Source organism: Arvicanthis niloticus, chromosome 8 (assembly GCF_011762505.2).
Source record: "Arvicanthis niloticus isolate mArvNil1 chromosome 8, mArvNil1.pat.X, whole genome shotgun sequence".
Classification (NCBI taxonomy): domain Eukaryota; kingdom Metazoa; phylum Chordata; class Mammalia; order Rodentia; family Muridae; genus Arvicanthis; species Arvicanthis niloticus.
The window spans coordinates 47,676,781-47,700,098 of NC_047665.1; the positions used below are offsets into that span (position 1 = coordinate 47,676,781).

A 23,318-nucleotide genomic window follows, 5' to 3' on the forward strand; every position below is an offset into this window, starting at 1 on the left:
ATACTCGTTCTTTTCTTTCTCCTCCTCCCTCTCTTCTTCCTCTTCTTTAATATAGCATCACACCATAAAGTTCTTGGTGGTCCCAAACTCCAGACTACCCTCCTTCCTCAGTCTCTTGTGTGCTGGGATTACAACATAGGTCATCAGGCTGGGCTCATACATGCGCGACACTCTACTACTGACCTACATCCCTGGCTGTCATCTCCTCCTTTAAACTCCCTTTTTTATAGTTCCATGTTTACGTCCAAGAGCAGATACAGATTATGTGCTTCCTTTCAGAGATTCCTATTCAATGTAACTTGTCTGTAACCTTTGTATATGTCGGATAGTGAAAATACAGCCACTGTATCACTGAGCAGGAGAGGTGGCTTTGCATGGAGAGTGCTATCACAAATTCAGTTTCTAGCAAGGCCACAACCCCCAGCGACTCCAGCTTTAGGGGAGCTACCACCCCTCTTCTAGACTCTGTAGGCTGTGTGCTCACCTGTACATACCCCATCCCCCATATGATTTAAAAATAAAAGAAAACTTAAACTTTTAAATAAAATGTAGCCATTTTAAAAGATCAGACTCTGCTCTTAATTGGAATAAAATCCCATTCAAACTAAATCTTAATTCTTTTAAGGGCCAATGGGTTCGCATTTCTAACAGAACTCTACACTGTTTTGTTTGTTTGTTTTTTGGGTTTTTGTTTTTTTTTTTTGTTTTGTTTTGTTTTTTTGTTTTTTGTTTTCCCCCTTCAGAGGAGTGAACCAGAGACCTCACGACTGGCTTTTCTTCCCGCGCCTTTGTGTAGTGCTCACCCAGGAGGTCAGGCAGTAACTAATGCCAAAGAAACATCAAAATAGAAAGTGCTAGCGTGTGCGGTCATGCCGCCGTTCAGGCTGCCTGAAGATTAGGAAACTGTTCAAACATCAAATCGCCGGCAGGCGTCTCAGCCCGGGCCTGTGCAAGGAGCACGCTGGGAGCGCTTTGGTGTCCCAGCTGCGGGCGAGATTAGGAACCGGGTAAGCCACCCGCGCGTGCGGCAGCTAGTAAAAGGCTAGCTGAAAGGCCCTCCCAGCTGCGATCGCATAGGACCCCCGTGGTGGGACCAGCGTTCTACACCCTAGGTACCGGCAGGACACGTGCTTCGAGGGCCCCGCGGAGTCCTCTGTTGCCCAAACGCAACCCACGGGATCCTCTCCAGGGTTCTGGAAAGACGCTTACGCTGGGAAGGGGCTTTGCTAATTGCAGGAAGTGAGCGCGAAGAAGAAGTGGCAGAGATCAAGAGGAGGAGGAAAGGGAGGAGGAGGAGCAGCAGGGCCGAGCGCAGAGAGAGTCGCGCATTGCCATAGCACGAGGTCGGATCCCGGCGATCCTGCTGTTCTCGGGGGTCCCAGAGACTGCCCATCCCTGCTCGGACACTCATCTGTCCTCTCCGGGTCATCATGGCTTCTCCGGATGACCCTCTGCGTTCAGGTAAAGTGGCAAGGTGCGGCGCCCTCACTTGGGGTGTGACCACCAGCTGGATTTGTGAGACTGAACTTCAGTCACTCCCTGAGAGCATTTTTGGACACAGGGGGCTTGCGCCAGATGTGTGTCGGCTGGATGGGAACAGCTGTGGCATGCGTCCTACCTTTCCCAATCCCACCCCTGTGTTTGGCCCTCTGTGAACAGCTGCTGATTGCTCGCTTCCTGCACACTGCAAGGTGTGCGTGGTCCCTCTCCCCACGCGGAGGCCGGGCCGGAGCGCTTTTGTTCTGGGCCACGCGGGTGCCGGATTGAAACAAGTCAGCCAACCTTTGATAAAAAAGAACACAGGAGGGAGGATTCTGCAAGCACCCCTTCCTTCCAGGCTCTCCCTTGCTTTCCACTCACACATTTTCTTGTTACTCTTCTCCCTCCTGGCTGGCTTCACTTTACTGAGATGCTTTTGCTTCTGTAAAAGTCTTAACTTCTCTGAGCCGTTTTAGAAACTATTATACTGTCCACAGAACCACTAGGCTGAGCCCACCTGAGCAATCCCTAACTGTGGCGGTCTCTAGTCCCAGTAGTACATTAAAAATGTTGTGCTTTGATATCTGAGGCCAGCATCTAGATTTTTTTTTTATCGCCTCTCCCTGCATTTAAGGAAAATCTCTTTAAACGTCAACTTCCAGGGAGTTCTCTGTCCTCCTGTAACCTAGCTACAAACTCCATCGGTGTTTGTGGATGAATGGATGTTGTGTCCCTCTGAGTAGTACACTAGGTCTTTCTCTGGTTTTGGTGAGGTTGAACGCTCTGGTGAGAGCCACACAGAACCAGACTGGACTGCTGGGATCGCTGTGATGCTTGTGTTTCGTATTTCATTTCTAGAGCTGGAGCAGGGAGAGTTCAAGGGCTCAACCCCGATTAATGGTTTGATCTGATGAGAAATTACCATGTCTGTCAGTGGTCAGAAGATTAAAAGCCCAATGGCCATTTTGATTTGACATCTTGAAGTGCTGGTTTGGGGAGGAAGCTGTTTACTGGTGACATCAAAGAAAGAACTAAATTATTCAAATATGGCACGCTCCACAGGCTATCAATTGAAACCGAACTGGCCGGCCTTCCCATTGTTTGTAAGAACAGAAGGGGACTTAAGAGAACAATTCTCATCCCGTGCCTGGTGCCTGCTACTATAACGCTGTCCCTCTCGTGCGGAGAACTGTATTAATAAAATGTCAAGGGGTGTTTGGGGCTGATTTTAGTCATAAAGATCCCAGATTTAGTAAATGATACTGGTGAGGGGATTTAAGCGATGGAGAAGGGGAGTTCAGTGGGTAAGAATACAGGTAACATTTGCCTGAGCTGCCTGCCTCTCAACAAGACTGCATCAGAGAAAAATGGGGGGTGGAAACCAGTTCATCAGTAACACCAGTATAAAAAAGCCTGGGGGGGTGGGGTGGGGGTGGGGTGGGGCTGAAGAGATGGCTCAGTTAGTGAAGTGCCTGCCAAGCAAGGAAGCAAGCCTGAGGTCTTGCATTCTGATCTCCAGCACCCATATTTAAAGTCAGGCATGGTGGCACCCATCTGGAAACCCAGCGGTCAGAAGGCCATTTGAGGAAAACAGATCCCTGGAGCTCACTGGTCAGCCAGCCAAAGCAAAAGGATGTGTTGCAGGTTCAGCGAGAGCCTCTGTCTCAAGGAAAAATGTGGACAGAGGTTAGGGAAATGGCTGTATGGGCAGAGAGCACTTGGTGCTCCAGGATGAGAACCTAGGTTCTAATCTGAGTTTAAATTCTCAGCACCTACATAAAAACCTAACCATGGCACTCGTGCCTTCAATGCTAGGGCAGTGGAGGGTGGGGTGGAGAGATCTCTGGGGCTTGCTGGCCACCAGCTTAGCTCCAGGTTCAGTGAGAGGCCCTGTCTCAAGCAGGTGAAGAATGATAAAGCATGACACTTGGCATAGTCCTCTGTCCTCCACGCATACACATGCAAATGCCTGCATACATGTACATAGACATTGTGTGCACTTGCACACACAGAGCAATTGAGGAAGACATCCAAACTTGACTTCCAGTGTGTACACACATGCGCATGAGCATCTGCACATGTGTGCACTGTACCCACATGATCATATACACATAACCACACACACACACAGCCATGTGTATGTGTCAGTAGATATATGAACTTGGGAAACAGTTACAGCATTCTAGGACTAGACTTGAGGCTACAGTCTTAATTAGCTTGGCCCATCTAGAATGAATGCCCACAACTTGCAGTAAAGGGAGCATCACACCAGATCTCTGTGTGTGAACTGAGGTCAACAGAGGGTGTCCTGTAGGCGGTCTCACTTCACCAAGTAGAACCCAAACCTCTTGGTGAACTCTTCAGGGCGAGATGGGATGGGGCTCCCCACAAAGGGGAAGGAGGCCTCCTTTAGGGGGTCCCTTCGGCAGAGAATGGTGAAGAACATAATTCAGGCCTGAGAGACGCTAAGAATATCCTTTCCCATTCAGATTCTATTTGAATCTGTCAATCAAAAAGGTTCCTTCATGTTATACATGTCTTGACACATGGGCACTTCCATCTGTGTGTCCTATCTGTCTCTTCCATTTCTGAAGTGCAAACACAGCTGGTGCTAATGAGTTCAAAGACTGACTGAAAATTTCACCTCTCCATCTCAGACTATGCTCTTTCTTCTGGTTTTCTACACCCACTTCTCAACTGGGGTTTCCACACTGATGCATACTTCCTGTCAATGGTCAGAGTAAATTCTTCATGGGTCATATTCTGTCACCCTGCTTAGGCTCACTTCTGGAAAAATTCTCTGGCCACCCATCCTAAGACATCTTTATCCATCCCTCCAATATCTTTTGTCACTTGCCTTAGGCATGACAGCCACACTGCTTTCCTTCCTTTGAAAGGTTCTTCTTTCCTGGGCTCTGATCCCTGGGAAGATTGTTTCCACTGTCTGGAATGCCCTCTGCATCCTTGGCTGCCTGCTACCTCCTGTTTCTCCTCAAAGATGACCTGGATTCAGCCCAAGACCACTCTCAGCTCTTCTGGAACCTTCCTTTCACTGTTTCAAGATTCTAAATATAGGCAGTGCTACTCTCTCCATTGGAAAATGGACTCCATCTAGAACCCAAGTCTGTCTTGCCTGTTGCTCTTCCCTGACTCCCGCTGCACTGAGTACACACAGAGCCCTGTGTAAACATATTTCACTCCCCCGAGTGGAGATATGAATGGATGAACAGTGAAACAGAATTTAAGGCAATTACTTCAAACGGGGGGGGGGGGGGGGGAGAGGTCTCTCCACATTTGTTCCTGAGGAACATATTCATCAAGTGAAACATGTCAACTAAGTTTACCTTGCAAAGTGGAAAAACAAACAAACAAAAACCCTGTTCCTTCACGCACATAGTTGAGATGTACAGCTCAGTGGTAGAGAGCACTTGCTTGGCATGCATGCCGCCCTAGGTACAATTCTTAATCTGTCTCTGTCTTTCTCTCAAACACACACACACACACACACACACACACACACACACACACACACAGAGAGAGAGAGAGAGAGAGAGAGAGAGAGAGAAATATATTATGCTGTATTGTGAAGTTAACTAATTTTTTAAAGGATGTATTGATTTTATTTTATGTGTATGAATGTTTTCTCTGTATGAATATATGTACCTGTGGCAATCATAAGAAAGTGTCAGATTCCTTGGAACTGGAATTATGGATAATTGTGAGCCACCATGTGGATTCTGGGTCCTCTGCAAAAGCAACAAGTACTCTTAACCACTGAGCCATCTTCCCAGGGCATGACATTGATTCTTTTAAAATAGTTTTATGTATATGTGCATGTGCATTTCGTGTATGTGCACTACTTGTGTGCTTGGTACACTCAGAAGCCAGAAGATTAGGTAATGGGTCCTCTGGAACTAGAGTTACAGATGATCGTGAGCTGCCATGTGGGTGCTGGGAACTGAACCCAGGTTCTTTGGAAGAGGAGCTGGTGCTCTTAACCACTGAGCCATCTCTCCAGTCCCCAAGAAGTAAGTTAAAAACAAACACAAACGGCTGGGGAATGGTGGCGCACGCCTTTAATCTCAGCACCTGGGAGGCAGAGGCAGGTGGATTTCTGAGTTCGAGGCGAGCCTGGTCTACAGAGTGAGGTCCAGGACAGCCAGGGATACACAGAGAAACCCTGTCTCAAAAAAAAAAAAAAAAAAAAAAAAAAAAAAAAAAAAACCCACAAACACAAACAAACAAAAACCAACCTGCATAGTGAAGAACTTCAGTAGTTGCTTGAGGTCCAGGGAAAGATGATGGTAGAGCTAGAGAGGGGGGAGCTGTCAATCTCAACTGCCATCACTGATCTACCGTTGTCCGTCAAATGCGACTAAAATCTGGCTGTTCATGTTGTACGGATATTAAGGCGGAACAAGGAAGGCCCAGGTAAGGAGGTGGGACACCTTGTTACCTAAGCATTCTGGTGTCATGTAAGGATTTCCCTTTGTTCAAGGTCCCACTTTCCCTGCATATTTTATGGAACTCTGGTCCTGATCCTGGCCATCAGCCACAAGGTGACTCACTTGTCCTCAGCCCTTCCTCATCCTCCTATTTGTATGCATGAGTTCTGGCCAAATCCAGGGTAAACCACTTCCAGAATCAGCCATGTGTGGAAAGCTGGTCCAGCCTGCTACTTTCTCCAGCACCACCACAAAGAGCAAGTGTGTAGTGGGTCGACATCTGTGATTTTCCTATCTCCCACTCTGTGGGGTTTCCTAATATGTCCTTCATTTTATTTTCCTTTTGTTACAGTCCTGGTGGGGGAGGTGTACTAGAAATGGAAGTTGTGGCCTTGCACATGCTGGGCAAGTGGTTTATCATTGAGCTGCATCCCCAGCCCTCAGTTTACTTTCTGTGAGGCAGGGCTTCTTTAAGTTGCACACCGACCTTGAATTCAGAATGACAAGCCTGCGCTACTAGGCCTGCTTCTCTTCTGCACAATGCTTCCTAACTTTTCATATACTCTCCCACTTCTGAATTTCCCCCCCACGCCCTTTCATCTCTTCCCTGATTGGCTTGATTCTTGAATCAATTCCTTGATTGTCACTGGGTCAATAGGGAAGGCCACTCTCCAAGGGCCCCATAAGAACACACTGGCTTGACACAGGCCCCTCCACCCAGCTAGTTCAGTCACATGACAGAAGAGAAGGGAACTGTCAGCACCCTTCTGCGGCTTTGAGAGTGCCTGTGATCCTGAATCTTTACAAGCAGGAATGAAAACAGCTGTGGGTGAGAGAAAGCTTGGAGGGGGTGGGGTGGAGAGTAGAAAGAAAGAAAAGAAGAAAAAAAAAAAACCTTGCCTCTGAAATCCCAAGTTCAAAGAGTCACCTTCAGTTCGGCACTGGATCGAACAAAGGGCCTCACTCTTGCCCGGGGAATTGGGAGCTGAAAAATGATTCCTGCTTATTTTCTCCAAACAGATATCTTTGGGGATATTTAATGTTCCTGGGGCCAGAATGTGCTAGGGAAAGGGAGATGTCACTTTGTTCTTGTTTTGAACACTGCAGTTGGTTCCTCCTGTAGAGGAGGCTTCAGGGTGCTGAGTGCTTCCTCCCCTCTCAAGATGACTCTGGAGGCGAGGTTAGATCCCTCGGATGAGTAGAAGAGATTTTGGATTTAGAGTGCTGTTACAATGACTAAGTCTTTGGGGGAAGGGGAGTATTCTCCAAGGGGGCAGGGCTGGAATAGGGAATAGAATGTGGTCTGAACTGTGATCCTTGAAAAGGGATGTCGAAGTTCTAACCCCATCACATCAGAAGGCTGATGTCAACACCAATACCTCAGAACACAACCGTTTTAGAGAACAGAGTTTTTAACCAAGGTAATCTAGTTAAATTGGAGTCATAAGAATGGATCACTTGCCAATATGAAGAAGTCTTTATAAAAAGTGGATATAGGGCCAGTGAGATGGCTCAGGGGGTAAGGGCACTTCCTGCACAAGCCTGGTGATCTGAGTTCAATCCCCTAAACGCACATAAAAACGGAAGAAGAGAACCAACTCCACCAAAGTTGTCCTCCGATCTCCACATGTGTACGATGACATGTGCGTGCTCACAACAATCAATCAATCAATAAATAAATATTAAAAATGAAAAGCTTTATTGAAAATTAATAAGACAAGTCTGGGCATGATGACATCTCCAGCTGAGTCTGTCTGGTAAACTAGGCCTAAGCCACTTCTAAAAGTTTCTGGTCCAAACAACAACAACAGAAAACCAAACCAAACGAAACCCAGCCAAGCTGGAGGTCTTAGACTCAAGGCCTCTTCTGTGTATCCATGAATTTGAGCACACACAGTGGAGAGCTCACACTGGGAAGAGCGTGCACTGTGGAGAAGAGGGTTTTCATAGCTTTCTCAGGATGGCTACAAGGCTTAGCTGAGGTTCTGTCACACAAGCCACTTATGTGACCATGAAAGGTATGGTGTCTTCCTCAGTAAGCAGGGGTCAGAGGACACCACCAGGGGGTTCTTCTCATGCAGCTTAATTTTCATACTACAAGGAGGCAGTAAAAGATGGCACAGGTTGAGGACCTGTCCCCAAGACTGCCACCTTCCCTAAGATTCCCTGCCCCATATTGGTGAATCTGTGCCTCTGACAGTTTCATGATGCTTGACCAACCGGCTTAGAAAAAAAAGAATGTTTACTAACCTTTACTATTTTTTTCTGTTTGTTTTTGTGGTACTGGATGGAATGGATGGAATCCGTTGCTCTATCACAGATCTATCCATCCCCTTCAACCCCTAAAGGATTCTACAAAGGAGAGGGATAAACAGTCAAAGTGGGCTTTGGGGAAAGAAGGGGTGTGACGCTTCCCAGACCTCTCTGGGTGCCGCCATCCGGGTGTCCATATGCTTCGCTAGCCAGAGCGCTTGTAGCTCAGGTTGTCTTGAGCTAGCTACATTGGAGGGCCTTGAGCACCTGACCGTCCTGCTGCCACCCCCAGAGTGCTGTGAGTACAGGCACTCACAACTATACTGGGTTTGTGTAGTGCTAGAAATTGAACCCCGGGCTTTGCAGATGCTAGGCAAGAAGTCTACCTACCAACAGATCCTCCGGCCGAACGCTTCTTTTTGAGTTTATGAGAATTCCTTGTAGGAGCGTGATCAAAGCCTGAACAACCCTGTATGTTGAAAATATGAGCTGACAAAGAGGCTGCTCTAATGCTGAGAGCCTTGGTCCTCAGGAAAACGTCAGTTGTGGCCCTTCCCTACCCCCTCCCCAGTAAGAGACCCCTCTCAAACACAAGATCAGGTGAGGTAGGCTCGAGAATTTTTGATGTACACCTCCCAGACTGAGGTGGAAGAGGCTGGCTTTGGATGGCCTGCCTTGGGAAAGGACTTTCAAGCAGGATCTGGGGGGAGAAAACAACACACATGATATCACAGATATCACAGAGACTGTACACGTGGTGTGGCGCAGAGCAGACATAAGGGAAGGAGAATTTCTAACTATTTCTTCAGGTTGCAGGGCTAGGCACTTCTACCTTGAAGACAGACGTCTGTCACTCTTGGGCTTCCATAGTCACTGCCAGAGACTGTTCTTTCATTGTCACTCTTTGTTGAGATATATTCTGTTATATATAGCTCAGGGTGGTCTGTAGCTTACTATGTAGCCTAGCTGGCTTTGAACTCATGATCCACCTGCCTCTATTTCTGGACTGCTGGGCTTTTAGATAGGTGCTATCACACCTGACTCTCTTTAACTCCTAATATAACAGGTAACGGATATGTGGTCCAGAGATTTTGAGTGATAGTGTGGATTGCTCATTCTCATTTGAATCAGGGTGCTGAGGGTCTACTGGTACCCTCCCAGGGACCCCCATGCATGAGTTTGCCAGGTAGAACTCTCTAGAAGGGACTTGTGAGCACGGAACATCAGCTAACCCATCAGGCAGCTGCCGGCCAGTGGGTGATCTGAGCTTGTTTGGAGTGGTTGAGGCAACTCTGGGAAGGAAACTTGGCCAGACAGTGGGTGACAGCTGGGGCAGGGGAATGTCCCTATCACCCCAGAAAAGATCTCCTAGCTATGCCCTCTTTGGGGCTCACACATCTTCCCTTTCTGTTTCAGGCCCCTTGGTGCCCCACATCCCATCTGGCACTGGAGTGTTGCCTGTGGGCTCAACCTGCTGATACCTGGGGCTTGTAAAAAAAAAAATTTTCAAGCTTTAGATAAACGATTTGATTTTATACTTAATCATATTGTAAACATTCAACTTCAAGGCCTCCAGGTAAGGCTTTTAGAAGACTTTCTACTTCTAGATCTGTCTCAAATAACCAGGAACAGCCCTCCCCCATACAACCTCCTTGGCACACACAACTCTGGGCCTGTGAGAACAAAAGCAGCTGGGCCTGACCTAAAACAGCTGCTGGGAGAAGGCACTGGATCAGAGGTAGTGAGTGGGGCACCACTACAGACCCAGGTATGTGAACACATTTGACAGGCATAAGAAAAAGAGCTTAAGCCTAGAGTACAGCAACGGCCAAGGCAATCAGAGCGTTTAGAATGAAAATAAGATAAGAAAGCAGCGGCTGAAGGTGTAGCTCAGCAGGGAGTGTGAGTGCCAGGCTCAAGGACCCCGGATTTCACTCCCAGCACCCTCCAAACACAGGGGAGATGTCAAACTAATGTCATCCCAGCACTGAGGAGATAGAGACAGGAGGATCAGAGAAGTTCAAGGCAGTTCTCCCCTATATCAAAAGTTCAAGGCCAGCTTGGACCCTATGGGTGCCTGTCTCCAAAACCAAAACCAAACCAAAACAAAAATAACAACAAAAGACTTGAACACACCTCTTGTTCTAGTTCACAATGCACCTGAGTTTTCTGGGAACTTCTTGAGCTTCAGAAAGCAAGCCAGCAAAAGCCCCGCTGGTCTCAAGCTCTTCCAGATCAGCCTTCTCATATCACAGTGCTCAGTAAGGTTCTGAGGGGAAGGAGGTCAGCTGCCCAGTACAACCTCCATGTCTAGCCTGAATAGTGACCATTGGCCTTGTGGCATCCAGGAACCAGAGGACCTGAATTTAATGTCATGTCCCAGAGGAAGAGACCAAGGTGTAGGCGGCGTAAAGCCCATCTAATGCCAACATCACGCCGTAGGCCTCTTCAGAGGTTATTTAAGAGTCTTCCCCAAGGCGCACCTCAAGGTTTACCCAAATTCAACAGGAGTGCAGATGAGGCTCCAGGCCCCCCGACATACCAGCTGTGCTGTCTTCTGTTAACAGCCCTGCTTACCCCTCACGGATGCTGTGGGTGACATTGCTCCTGTCACAGCCAATCCTCCTCTTATGTCCTCTTATGTCCTTTCCTCATACCTTTATTTATTTACTTTTTAGACTATATAGCTCAGACTAGCCTCAAACTCACATCCTCCTGCCTCAGTTCCCAAGTGCTGGAATCAGGCACATACCACCACCAATCCCAGAAGTTATTTCTTTTCCCGCATTTTTTTTTGGGGTTTTTTTTTTTTTTTTTTTTTTTTTTTTTTTTTTTTTTGGTTTTTCGAGACAGGGTTTCTCTGTATAGCCTTTGGCTGTCCTGGAACTCACTCTGTAGACCAGGCTGGCCTCGAACTCAGAAATCCGCCTGCCTCTGCCTCCCAAGTGCTGGGATTAAAGGCGTGCGCCACCACCGCCCGGCTTTTTTTTTTAATTATAGGAGAATCCTTGTATAGGTGTTAATGCATGTTTCTTCTAGACAAGCAGTTCTCAACTTGTGGGTCACTACCCATTTAGGGGTGTCAAATAATCTTTTCACAGGGGCTGCCTGAGACCACTGGAAAACACAGACATTTACTTATGATTCATAACAGTAGCAAAATTACAGTTATGAAGTAGCAACAAAAAACAATTTTATGGTTGGAGGTCACTATGACATGAGGGACTATATGATAGGGTGGCAGTATTGGGAAGGTTGATAAATACCTGTTCAAGACCATTTCAGCCTGTCTCAGAAACAAGCCATTTCCCCCCATGTGTATGTGGTATGTTTATGTGTATATGTGGGTTTTTTTTTATGTGTAGGCATGTGTGCATGTGCATGTAGAGGCCTAAGGTTAATGTTGAGAATCGTCTTCTATTCTTCTTCCATGTTATTCACTGAGGAAGGGTCTTCCCTTGTTTCACTGGGGGAGGGTCACCCCTTTATTCTTTGAGAAGGGTCTCTTGCTGAACCTTCAGCTTGCCAATTGGCCAACTTGCTCTAGGGATCCTCTCTGACTCTGCCCCTTCAGGGTTGGGGTGACAGACAGCAGCTATACTGGTTGGCTTTTATAATGGCTCTGGGGACTCAAACTTTGATCCTCACACTCGCATGGCAAATAATTTAACTGCTGAGCTGCCTCCCCAGTCCAAGGAGCTTAATGTTTTAAAATTATTTTTTTTAATTTAGATTTGTTTATTTTATGTGTATGAGTGTTTTTAAGGCATGTATATATGTTCGCCGTATGTGTGCCTGGTACCTGCAGAAGCCAGAGGGGGGTGTCAGATCCCCTAGAACTGGAGTTATAAGTTATTATTAGCTTCCAAGTGGGTGCTAGGAACCAAACTGCAAGAGCCTTAAGTGCTTCTCACTCCTGAGCCATCACTCCAGTCTCCTAAAAGGACTTTTTCTTTAAATAAAAATAAATAAATAAATAAATAAATAAATAGCAAGTCACAGAGTCTAGAAGATAAGTAAATATACAGAATTATAAGTAAATATAAGTAAATATACAGAATAAAATATATAATAAATATAATATATAAGTAAATAATATATATAATATATTGTGTATATATTATATATATAAATATAATATATATAAGTAAAATAAACATAAAATATATAAGTAAATATACAGAATAAAATTCTTAAATAAAGTTACATCCAATTAACAGGAAGAGTCATTGGTACCTGGGGAGATAGTTTGGCCAGAAAATGCTTTTGAGCCCAGAATCAATGTCTAAAAGCCAGCTGTGGCAGTGCCCACTTGCAACCTAATCACTTGGGAGGAGTCTTTTTGGTGAGTTCCAGGCTACTGAGAGAACCCAGCTCATAAAATAAGAAAGTAGAGAACTGTTGCAAACAACACTTCAGGTTGTCCCTTGGCCTAAACACATATGCACACACTTGCAGGGATTGGTATGATGTTTGTATAATCTGTCATTGGTTGTAAGTCCCAGTATTTGAACATGTTTATAAGTGACTTGTGTTTGTTTGTTTGTTTGTTTGTTTGTTTAGAAGTCCTGAGTATCGTGGTTTTGTTTTTCTGTTTCTTCTCCTTGCACTCTTCCTTGAAATAACAAGATCAGGTCTCTCTTGACCATATAAATGACTAACAGTACATTTATATTGCCTGAAAAAGGAAGCTCATTCGGATGTGAAAATGACAGGGAGCTAATTTGTGCTTTTATCTCACCTACAATCCTGTCCATTTTTATCTTCCCAGATCACATGGCAAAGGAGCCTGTGGAGGACACAGACCCCAGCACTTTATCCTTTGCCATGGTAGGTGGCGAGTTCTGACTCTTTGTGCCGTTTTAGATCACACTGTGCTCACCAAGTATTTCCAGAGAGATCAGAAATTCCAAAGTAAGGTTTGCCAAAGATACATGTCTTGCATATGGTATCCTCTGTGGCATCATTTCCGGGCCGAACACTAGTGTTGGATCTTCTGCTGGGGATGTGATTCAGTGAGCAGAGTGCCTGCCCAGCATGCATGGAACCCCGGGTTTAATCCTCAGCACTCCTAAACTCAGTAAGATGCTGCATACATGCAATCTTAGCACTCTGTAGGTGGAGGCAGGAGGATTAGTAGTGTACAGTAGTATACAGTCATCTTCAGCTATATAACAAGCTTGAAGCCAGCCTGGGCTACATGATACCTTCTCTGAAACAGCAACAAAATTGTGTTAGAACCTTTTCTTACTTCATGCAAACCATTAGTGACCTTCTTAGATGTTCCTAGGTCTTTGTTTGGTGTCAACTTTTAATACTGTCTATTTTTAGTTAACCCCATTTCAACATTGAGACTATCTAACACAGAGCCCTGTCCCAGGCTTCAAACCCAGGACAGAGTCTATAGCAGTGAATATTGCCCAGAACACATGCGTGTGGCAGGTCCACCATAGAAATGGTGAGACAAAACATGTGCTCTAAGAATGCACCAAGACAAAATCTGAGCATAAAGCTGCAGGAAGTTGAGAGGAATAGCACAGCAGAGAAGAGAGGAAGTGTGGTTTAGCGGTCAGAGCCAAGGAAGTTAAGAGGGGGATTATTCTGCTTCATGTTCCAACATTAACCTGTCGTTGACTCTGATATCAACTCAGAAGAAAAACAGTGAGTCAGGCCTGCTGATAAGCCAGAGGCTAAAGACCTGGAAGGTTTAATTTTGCTTTATGTTGCAATCCTGGGGACAGCACCTGGAGCCTTCTGCATGGTAGGCAGGCCCTTTGCTGATGAGCTAGCTTTTACCCCAGCCTGCCTCTGAAACCCAACACAAAGCTCTCTGTTCACTTTGATCTCAAAACTGACATTTAAAAATAACTCTCTGCTTTTGTCCTTTTCTGCAGTCAGACAAGTATCCCATTCAAGACACCGGCCTCCCTAAAGGTAAGAACAGTTATAAGGACTTCAGCTTGTGACTAATTGAATATCTGGAACAAAGCACTACTCAAAGTACAGTTTCTCTTACTGAAGATAGTAAAACAAAAATGGACCAATAACTTAGGCTCAGACTAGCAACACAATTATCCTCAGAAATGAACTTTCTAATTAAAATTGATCAATCATGTTATACCAGATTATACACCAGGCACATACAAATCTGGTCAGGTTCTGTGTTTAAATAATGTAAGTAAGTCAAATTTGTTTAAGAAGGAGAAGGGGAGGAGTTGGGTGAGGTGACTCATGCCTGTAAACCTAGCATTTGGAAGGTTGAGCAGGAGACTGCTAGGAGTTTGAGGCCAGCCTGGGCTACATAATGAGTTCTAGGCCAGCCTGAGCTATAGAGTGAGACTATTTCCAAAAACAAAAAGGAAAAACAGAGAGAAAGGCAGAGAGAGAGAGAGAGAGAAAGAGAGAGAGAGAGAAGAAGAAGAAGAAGAAGAAGAAGAAGAAGAAGAAGAAGAAGAAGAAGAAGAAGAAGAAGAAGAAAAGGAGGAGGAGGGGGAGGAAGAAGAGGAGGAAGAAGAGTAGGAGGAAAAGAATGATGGAAAACACTTTTTAGTTCAGGAGTCTCAAGGGGCTTCTGGAGCCACACATTTACAGGAGCTCCTTGGCCTAGTGACTGCTGCCTTGTTCTCGGGAAGGACTTCCTGCTGAGGAAAGAAAGATCACCTCAGCATCACCAGCACACCATCATGCTGTTCAAGACGGTGGTGGGCAGGGAGCTTCTCCAGATCCTTGATGCAGGCAGTGTGGGTCATATTCCCATCTCTGAATCAAAGGTTATTATCAAGAAGATAGGGAAGCAGGGTGGTGGTGGACACATCTTTAATCCCAGCCCTTAGAAGGTGGAGGCAGGCAAATCTCTGTAAATTCAAGGCTATCATGATCTACAGAGTGAGCTCCAGGACAGCCAGGGCTACAGAGAGAAACCCTGCCTCAAAAGAAGAAGAAGAGGAGGAAGGAGAGGAGGAAGAAAAGGAAGAGGAAGAAGAAAGAAGAGGGGGAGGTGGAGGAAAGAAGAAGAGGAAGAGGAAAGAGAATGTGAGTTAGCTCAAGTTACAACTGGGGAAGGCTTGCAGTAGATTTCAGTGAAACACTAGTTATGTTCTGTGGCCAAACACCAAGGAATTCTTGTCAGGCTCTAAAGTCACCCCCAAAGTTATCTTTTGTAATTGAGGAGGAGGAGGAGGAAGAGGAGGAGGAGGAGGAAGAAGAGGAGGAGAAGAAGAGATTCTTGCTTGTCAGGCTTGAAGGTCATCCCCAAAGTTATCTTTTGTAATCCACAGCCTCAAACTCAAACGTAGTAAGGATCAGAAAGTGGCCAGAACCTAGCCTTCTGGGACCAGCCCCACGGGGTGATTGCAAAGCCATTCTGCAGCTCGTTACATCAGAACATTGACCTTGTACTTGTGGACCATGTAGAGATAAGGACACAGGACAATCAGATCATCCCAGCTTCAGAGATGGCAGAGAACCTGGCTGCTTGCTCTCTGTGCAGAGGTAGCCTATGGAACCCCTGCCCAGGTGGGCTTCCTGGTTTGTCTCTGGTAGCGAGAACAGAGGAGAGCTCCCCACCAGGGCCAGTAGATAAGTCCAGGTTTCAGCCAAGGCACTGCTCTCTCCCCTCCCTGGCCTCAGACTCTCCTGTCCCTTTGCCCCGGACCCTCTCCACAGGTAACCTGTCCCTCATTTAGAGCTCCCATTTTCTAGCTTAATTAATTGTTAAAGTCAGCACACAAAATGACGGGTTTCATCATGGCAATGCCATACATATGTGTCATTATACTTTGGTGTAATTGTTCTCCTCCCTTGCTGTCTCACCCCATGCTTCCTACAGCTAATTGGCTCTGCCCGCCAGATATTCCTTCTCAATTTCACATCACATGTATTTTATCAGCCTCTTCCTCACACCCCACACATACCTGTGACACTCACGCCCTACATAGATAGATAGATAGATAGATAGATAGATAGATAGATAGATAGATAGATGTAGATAGATAGATGTAGATAGATAGATGATAGGTAGATAGATGTTAGGTATATAGATAGATGATAGATAGATAGATAGATAGATAGATAGATAGATAGATAGACAGGCAGGTAGATAGGCAGATAGGTAGATAGATACATAGATACATAGATAAAGGCTTTTTTTCCCCAAAGAGTTGAATGTGGTGTCATACACTTGTGTCCCAGTGCTGAGGAAGTCAGACAGGCATCTCTTTTTTGTTTTACTGGCCAGCCAGCCTAGCCCACCCAGCACAAGTAAGCGAGCGAGAGCGTGTTCTAAGGAGCATGGGCACCAGACAGGGATCAAGGGAGGGCTGGCCAACCACCCCCAGAAATCATTTTAAGGATTGTCAAGCAGAATCGCCTAGAGGGTACACTTGGATCTGTGTTATGAAGATCTTTTCTTCTTTGCCCTTGAATGTGATTTCCTGTTTTGAAAGGAAAAGATCACTGCTTAGCAACCTGATCCTACACTTGAAATATGGTCAGGTTTCTCCTAGAATCTGAGCTTTATACAACTTTTATCAGAGCCTTCATGCCTTTCCAGGAAGCATGACTTTGACGGCACACAACAGACCTTCCCTTTGTCCTACGTCACAGGAAATAATATAAAGTGAATAATTTTTAAATACTCCAAATAAGCACATCATTGTGTAGGTAAATGAATCTTGGTTAGAAGTTTTATTAAAGTTTCAATTCAATAATAAGGCAATCTAATGTCTGCTAGTGTTTTTATCTTCTTGAATGAGGACAATACCATCATTATAGGTTTCCAATAGTTTTCTCATGGAATTTGTTTTTTGAAGAGAGGGGGGTGGAGGAGGACAGCCTGAGGAGGGGAGTGAGAAGGAAGTAGAGTGATACTGTGTAGAACAAAGTATGACCACAGTGACATCTGCTACACTGTATGCTGACTAAAGGAGTTAATAAATGGGTTGGGGAGTCAGTTCCGTGCACAAACTACCTGCTGAGCAAGTATGAGGACCAGAGTTCAGATCCCCAGCACTCATAAAAGACAAGTGTTGGGGTTTGAACCTGCAAACCTAATCCTAGCTGGTGGAGTGAAGAGGGTCCCCAGAGCTCGATGGCCAGCCAGCCTTGTTGAAACACTAAGCTCTAAGTCCAGTGAGAGACACCACCTCCAGAGCAATAAAGTAGAGTGAAGACACCTCACATTGACCTTGGACTTCCACAAATAAATAAGTAAACCAAAAAACAAATATTTTTTTTAGAAAGAGAGTTATTTTTAGAAATATAAAATCCATATAAAATAATTTAAGAGTCTAATTTGTGGACTTAAAAATAATCTAAACTACAATCTAATTATATTTAGTATCAGCTAGGATTCTGGCATGCCAGTAAATTGGGGGTGTCTAGTTTACTTAATACTGGAGCCATGGGTAATTAGCTTTAACAATTTCCCTACGGTTGAAAAAGGCCTCAAAACTCTTTTTCTTAAATAGGTTAGGCAAGCTTCCTAACATCTGTTATCCTGTCAGGAGAGGCCTACGTTATTCTCGAAAGGCTTAGAGCTGTTCTTTAATGCAGGCCAAGCTCGAGTGCTTTTGAATGCTGTGGTTTAGCTGTAAGTCATGTGGAAATCTAGGGTAATTTCAGCGATCAGCATATGATTTATCACACCTGCTTTCTCATTAGGGACAAAGGCATAGCTCCCTCCAGAGTCAGCCCCTGGCTCTAGGTCCATGGATTTCTGGTGCATTCTGCTGGGTCTCTTTAGCTGCTCTGCTTGACTTCCATGAGATGGGGACCGGATTAGCTACTTTTCTTGTTGCCAAGACCAAATCCTTGACAAAAGAAGGCTTTATTTTGCTTAAAGTTTCAGGATCCAGTTATTCACAGTGGAGAAGGCATAGCACAGAGGCATGGCACATCTGGTCACATTGCATCTGCAGTCAGGAAGCAGAGAAAGAAAAAGCCTGGCACTTAGCCTGTTTCTCCTCTGGTTTCCGTCCAGGACACCAGTCTGTGGGGTCCTTCAAGGTCCTTCATCCCTCCTCAGACCTTTCCAGACAAATTCTCATGAACACACTCAGAAGTGGTTTTCCATGAGATTACAATTCAGTCACGTTGAGAAAGAAGCCGTTCAGCTACATTACAGGGACTTACTACACTTTCATCAGGAACCTCCTGACTTCTCACAGAAACTACCGACGTGAGCATCCTGAAGAGAACATGTCTTCCGGTCACATTTGCAGATGTGTTTGGGAAAAATAGTTCTGATTTTTCAATGAGTGTTCACAGCAGGAGACACCTTCACACAGACAAGCCCTCATGTAAAACAAGGAAACTTGGGCTGGCCTGGTGGTACAGGCCTACATACAAGTTACTTAGAAGGCTGAGTCAGGAGGGTGGAGGGTTCTAGGCCTGCCGAGGTTAAAGAATGAGGTCAAGGTTATTGTGGACAACTTAACCAGATGCTGTCACAAAACAGAGTAAACAAAGGAGTCTAGAGACAAGCTCAGTGGTAGTGGTTTGCTAAGTGTGTGAGGACCTTACTTAGTTCAGCCCAGTGCCCCTCCCCCCCAAACCTCCAAAACCCAATCATTTTCTTTGGAGTGCTTCTCTTTTACTGTTCAAAAAATGTCATAGTAAATTTAAGATGCAGGGGCTGATGACTCAATGGTTAAGAATGCTTGCTGCTCTTCCAGAGGACCTGAGTTTGCTTCCCAGCACCCACATCAGGTGACTAACAACTGACTGTAACTTCAGCTCCAGGGGACCTGACATTCCCTTCTGGGCTCTGAGGACACCCACATTTACACAGTCTTTCTCACACACACACACATAAATAAAAATAAAATAAAATCTTTAAAAATTTTAAAACACAAAGAAAAGTGAGGTAGATTGAGTCTGCTAATTTTTTTTATATAAATCTGAGCATACATGCATGCTAGAGAAGTACTTTAATGCCGAGATTACATTCCTAGCCCAAGGAATTTGAACTTTGCTAAAGCCCCCGGCATACACACTTCATTTAACTTTTTTTTATTGTGATGCTGGAGACCCCTGTGCATGCTAGACAAACACTCTACTGCTGAGCCACTTCCCCCGTTCCTCTGGGATGTTCATTTTACAACCTCTGCATCACCCACACGTAGCTGCTGTAAGGAACGCTCAAATTAAAAATAAAACCCTTGATGGTCCTTCCTCCACAGACTAGTCATGGATCTCCTCAGGTCTGGCCTCCATCCAGTTGAGTACTCTTGTTTGTAGCCTGGGTGGGGCCATCCAACTCCCCCGAGGTTCAGGTTTGCTCTTTGGGTGTAGGAAGCAGCAATGCTGAGCCAAGGGCAGGTTCACTGACTGGGAGAGCATTGGTATCCAGTGCTCTGCCTCTCTGCTTTTTGGATCAGCGCAGGGTCCTCAGCCTACCTGGTCTGCCCACTTTAATGCCCTTAGAGGTCAAGGAAAGACAGACTGTGGTGAGGGAAACAGCCATGAAGGGACAGGCAGGTCATTACCTTTCACTGAATCACATTGACCAAGGTGCCAAACGGGGTTCTCCCTGACTTGAGAACGCCTTCCCTTCTGCAAGCTTCATAAGAGCTACACCTCATCTGTGACACTACTGTACACTCACAGATCACATCTAGAACACACCCATGTACAGATGGCTCGTGTGGACAACAGGCACTGGACAAACCAGAGGATCCCATTGGTCCATAGAACCCAAGCAGCCGTCAGCCAGGGTACTGTGCTCTGACTCCTAACAAGCGGGTATCCAGACACAAACCTGCCAAGCCTCCTCTCTAGCCTCTTAACAATAGCTTTCATCCCGGGACAAGAGATAGCCTTATTGCCCCACAAAAGCTAAATTCAAGTCCACCTCAGGCAGCTGTCACCAGTGAAGTTACTTAGCCAAGAGCATATAATTTATTCTCAGCCAGTGTCCTTGGTCATGGCCTAGTCTATTCTATTGATCAGGAAGTAGTTTTGATTGCCTTCTCTCTACCCTGTTGATGAAGGTGGGTTGCTACCCTAAGTTGATGGTTTCTGGCTGGACAGATGAAATGGGGTCGAGTAAAGAGTCCTGTATGTTTATAGCCTGGGGGACAAGGATACCTCACAGTGTATAGATCCACACCAGACTGAACCTAGGAACGTGGGACACTTGGAGTACAGGTTGTAAGTGGCAAGTTCTGTGGAATCTTCAGGGTGGGGTGTTTCCAGCTCCATGAAAAGGCTATTGCCTGGTTTGAATAATTCTTTGTGCTGGTAGTGACTGGAATCCTCCCTCTCCAAATCCAACAGAATCATGCTCACTGCTGCCAAGAGGAACATTATGAAGCTGGGTGGAGAAGAGTTGGGACCTGAACTTGTTCTTGTTCAAATCCATCCCAATTTTACCAACGTCGAGGCAGCTCTTACTACTGCTTTGTAGTTTTAGGTCTTAGAGCAGAATGTGTATGTTCTTTACCAAGCTGTATATTGTTCTTTCCCTCCCTATGTCCCCCACCCCCACCTCAGCTAAGGAGTGTGATACAGTCACTTCCAACTGTCCACCAAATTCTGATGATCAGCATCAGGTAAGAATCATTTTAACTATTTGTTAAACTGTAAATACCTAGGACTTTTATAAGAATGACCTGAGAAAGCATTAAAAAATAAAACTGAGGACGGGTGTACCAGGGCATGCCTGTAATCCCTGCATTCAGAGCGCAGAGACGAAAGGATCACGGCTTGAAGATCAGACCATGCTATGTGAGACCCTTCTCAAAACACAACAAGTTATCTGGGACGGTGGCTTCCTCAGTAAAGTGCTTGCGGCACAAGTAAGGGGGCCGGGGGGTGGGGGTGGTTGGAGTTCAGATCTCCAGCATCCGTGTAAATGCAGGTGGGTGTGGTGGGCTGCCTGTAATCCCATGACAGGGAGACAGGAACAGGGGTTCCCAGGGCTAGTGGAATTGTAAAGCTCTGAGAGCAAGCGAAAGGTCTTTGATATACAGGATGGAGGGAGATGGCATGGGAAAGGGACAGGACAATGAATGTCAAGCTCAGGCCCTGTCTCACAAACAAGGTGGGGAGTGCCTGGTCCTCATGGGTTCACATCTGCTTGTGTTCTCCATGTTCACTAGCAAACCTGCTTACAGTGAGTCTCCTAAGCTGTGGTTACAGCATTGTGTATGTCAGGATGCACACATTTAAGACAGGCTGGCTCACGCCTGTGCCTTCACATACCAACCTGAGCCCTAGCAAGTTTCATTTGGCCATAAGGAAAAAAAAAAAAGTTTTAAGGAAGAGCTAGAAAAGGCCCTGTTGGGCAAAGGACTAAAGGTTAAGTTAAGGTGGGCTGAAGTGTGTTGGAGGTTGGACTGATAAACAGGAAAGTAGCTTCCCCTGGAAGCGGGAAAAGAAAATGTTAGCTGGTATCGAAGACATTAAGATCGCCTACGCTCTGAGAACAGAGGGTCTAATTGGTGGATTAGCTAACTCGGGCTTTTTGTTCATTCAGAGAAATAACAACCCACAATCAATTATTTTTCTAGAATCGAACCATTTATTTACCAGAACAGCTTTAGGCTCACAGGAAAACAGAGTTGGAAGTACAGAGATTTCCCACCTAACACCTCGCCCACATACGTAGCCTCCCACAGTCCCGACATCCTCTGCCACGGAGGCACAGTTGTTATTGCCCATGTACCCACAATGTCACGTCATCCACTGCAGACCAGTGTGCTTGCTAAGTTCATTCTGGGTAGTGTACATTCTGTGGCTTTGACCAAATCGCTAATCCCATGCTTACACAGGGTAGTTGCACTGAGCTAAAAATCCTCTGTGCTCAGCTGCTCTCCCCTGGCAATCTCTGAGCTTTTCGTCCTTTCTATAGCTGGTTTTCCCCAGAATGTTAGAGTTGAGATTACACCATAGGACTTCTTGATCTTAGTAATATTCATTTAAACATCTCTGTCTCATGGTTTATATTTCATTTCTCTCTCTCTCTCTCTCTCTCTCTCTCTCTCTTTTTTTTTTTTGTGCTGTGTAATAGTCCAGTATCTGGATGTACCACTAATTATCTATTTATCTACTAAAGGATATCATGGTTATAGGAAGGAAATCATTTTGCTCCATTTTAAGTATGGGGTGTGTTTAGAGCTCGTCAAAGAGTCATAGATACGTAGGAGGCACTAGGCCTTTGTTTCCTCTAGCTGGACACTGGTACCAGCTTGTCTAGATGATGGCAGTTTAGCCTGGGTTGAAAAGTTACAGGGGTCTACAGCCATACTACCCTGAATGCGCCCGATCTTGGAAGCTAAGCAAGGTCAATCCTGGTTAGTACTTGGGTGGGAGACCTGGGAATACCAGGTGCTGTAGGCTTTAATAAAAAAAAAAAAAAAAGAAAGAAAGAAAGAAAGAAAAGAAAAAAAAGTTACAGGGATCCTAGTACATGGCTAAGCCGTAGTCCAAAAAAAAAAAAAAAAAAAAAAAAAAAACAAAGAATTTCAACCCTCAGGATATATATTAGAGAAACCTTTGCATCCAGAACCAATCAATGGGAAATTGGGGTGGGGTGGGGGATGCTGTGCTAAATGAGCCCTGAGACTGTGGAGTGCCAGACTATGGGACAAAGGAGACAGGGCTTTTTGAAGTCAGAGTCTTTGGGGTTTTTTTTTTTGTTTGTTTGTTTGTTTGTTTGTTTGTTTTTTTGAGACAGGGTTTCTCTGTGTAGCCCTGGCTGTCCTGGAACTCACTCTGTAGACCAGGCTGGCCTCGAACTCAGAAATCTACCTGCCTCTGCCTCCCAAGTGCTGGGATTAAAGGCGTGCGCCACCACCTCCAGGCGAAGTCAGAGTCCTTAAAAGCTATTGTTCTGACCTAAGTCAATGGTGCTAGCCAGTTTTGCCTTTCTCTAGGCAGATGTAGTCGGTTCCTACAGAACTTGCAAAATATACACGACTTCACTGTCTTTGTCATGTCAGAGTGAGGGTCTCGTGTCTCACAGTGGTTGCCTCAAAGTTCTGCCACTTAGGAAAAAATGGCTCTACACGCACATTTGAAGGTTTGGGTGTGAGTGTCCAGGAGGGTGCCTGACGGTTTTCAGGGTGAGAAGGTTTAGTTTTGTAAGAAGCCACAGTGTGGCTTCCAGAGTGACAGCTTCATTCTGAGCTCTCACCAGAG

At 45.5% G+C, this 23,318-nt stretch overlaps 1 protein-coding gene across 1 annotated transcript in view; it reads left to right on the plus strand.

The window, feature by feature from the left end:
* Nucleotides 1-961: 961 nt before the first annotated feature.
* Edaradd (EDAR associated via death domain) overlaps nucleotides 962-23,318 on the plus strand; it is a 49,309-nt gene continuing 26,952 nt past the window's right edge. Inside the window, exons 1-4 of the mRNA XM_034510853.2 lie at nucleotides 962-1,461; nucleotides 12,949-13,007; nucleotides 14,072-14,111; nucleotides 20,670-20,728. Of these exons, the coding sequence (XP_034366744.1) occupies nucleotides 1,431-1,461; nucleotides 12,949-13,007; nucleotides 14,072-14,111; nucleotides 20,670-20,728 (189 nt within the window). The 5' untranslated portion in view covers nucleotides 962-1,430. The remainder of the gene's footprint in view (nucleotides 1,462-12,948; nucleotides 13,008-14,071; nucleotides 14,112-20,669; nucleotides 20,729-23,318) is intronic.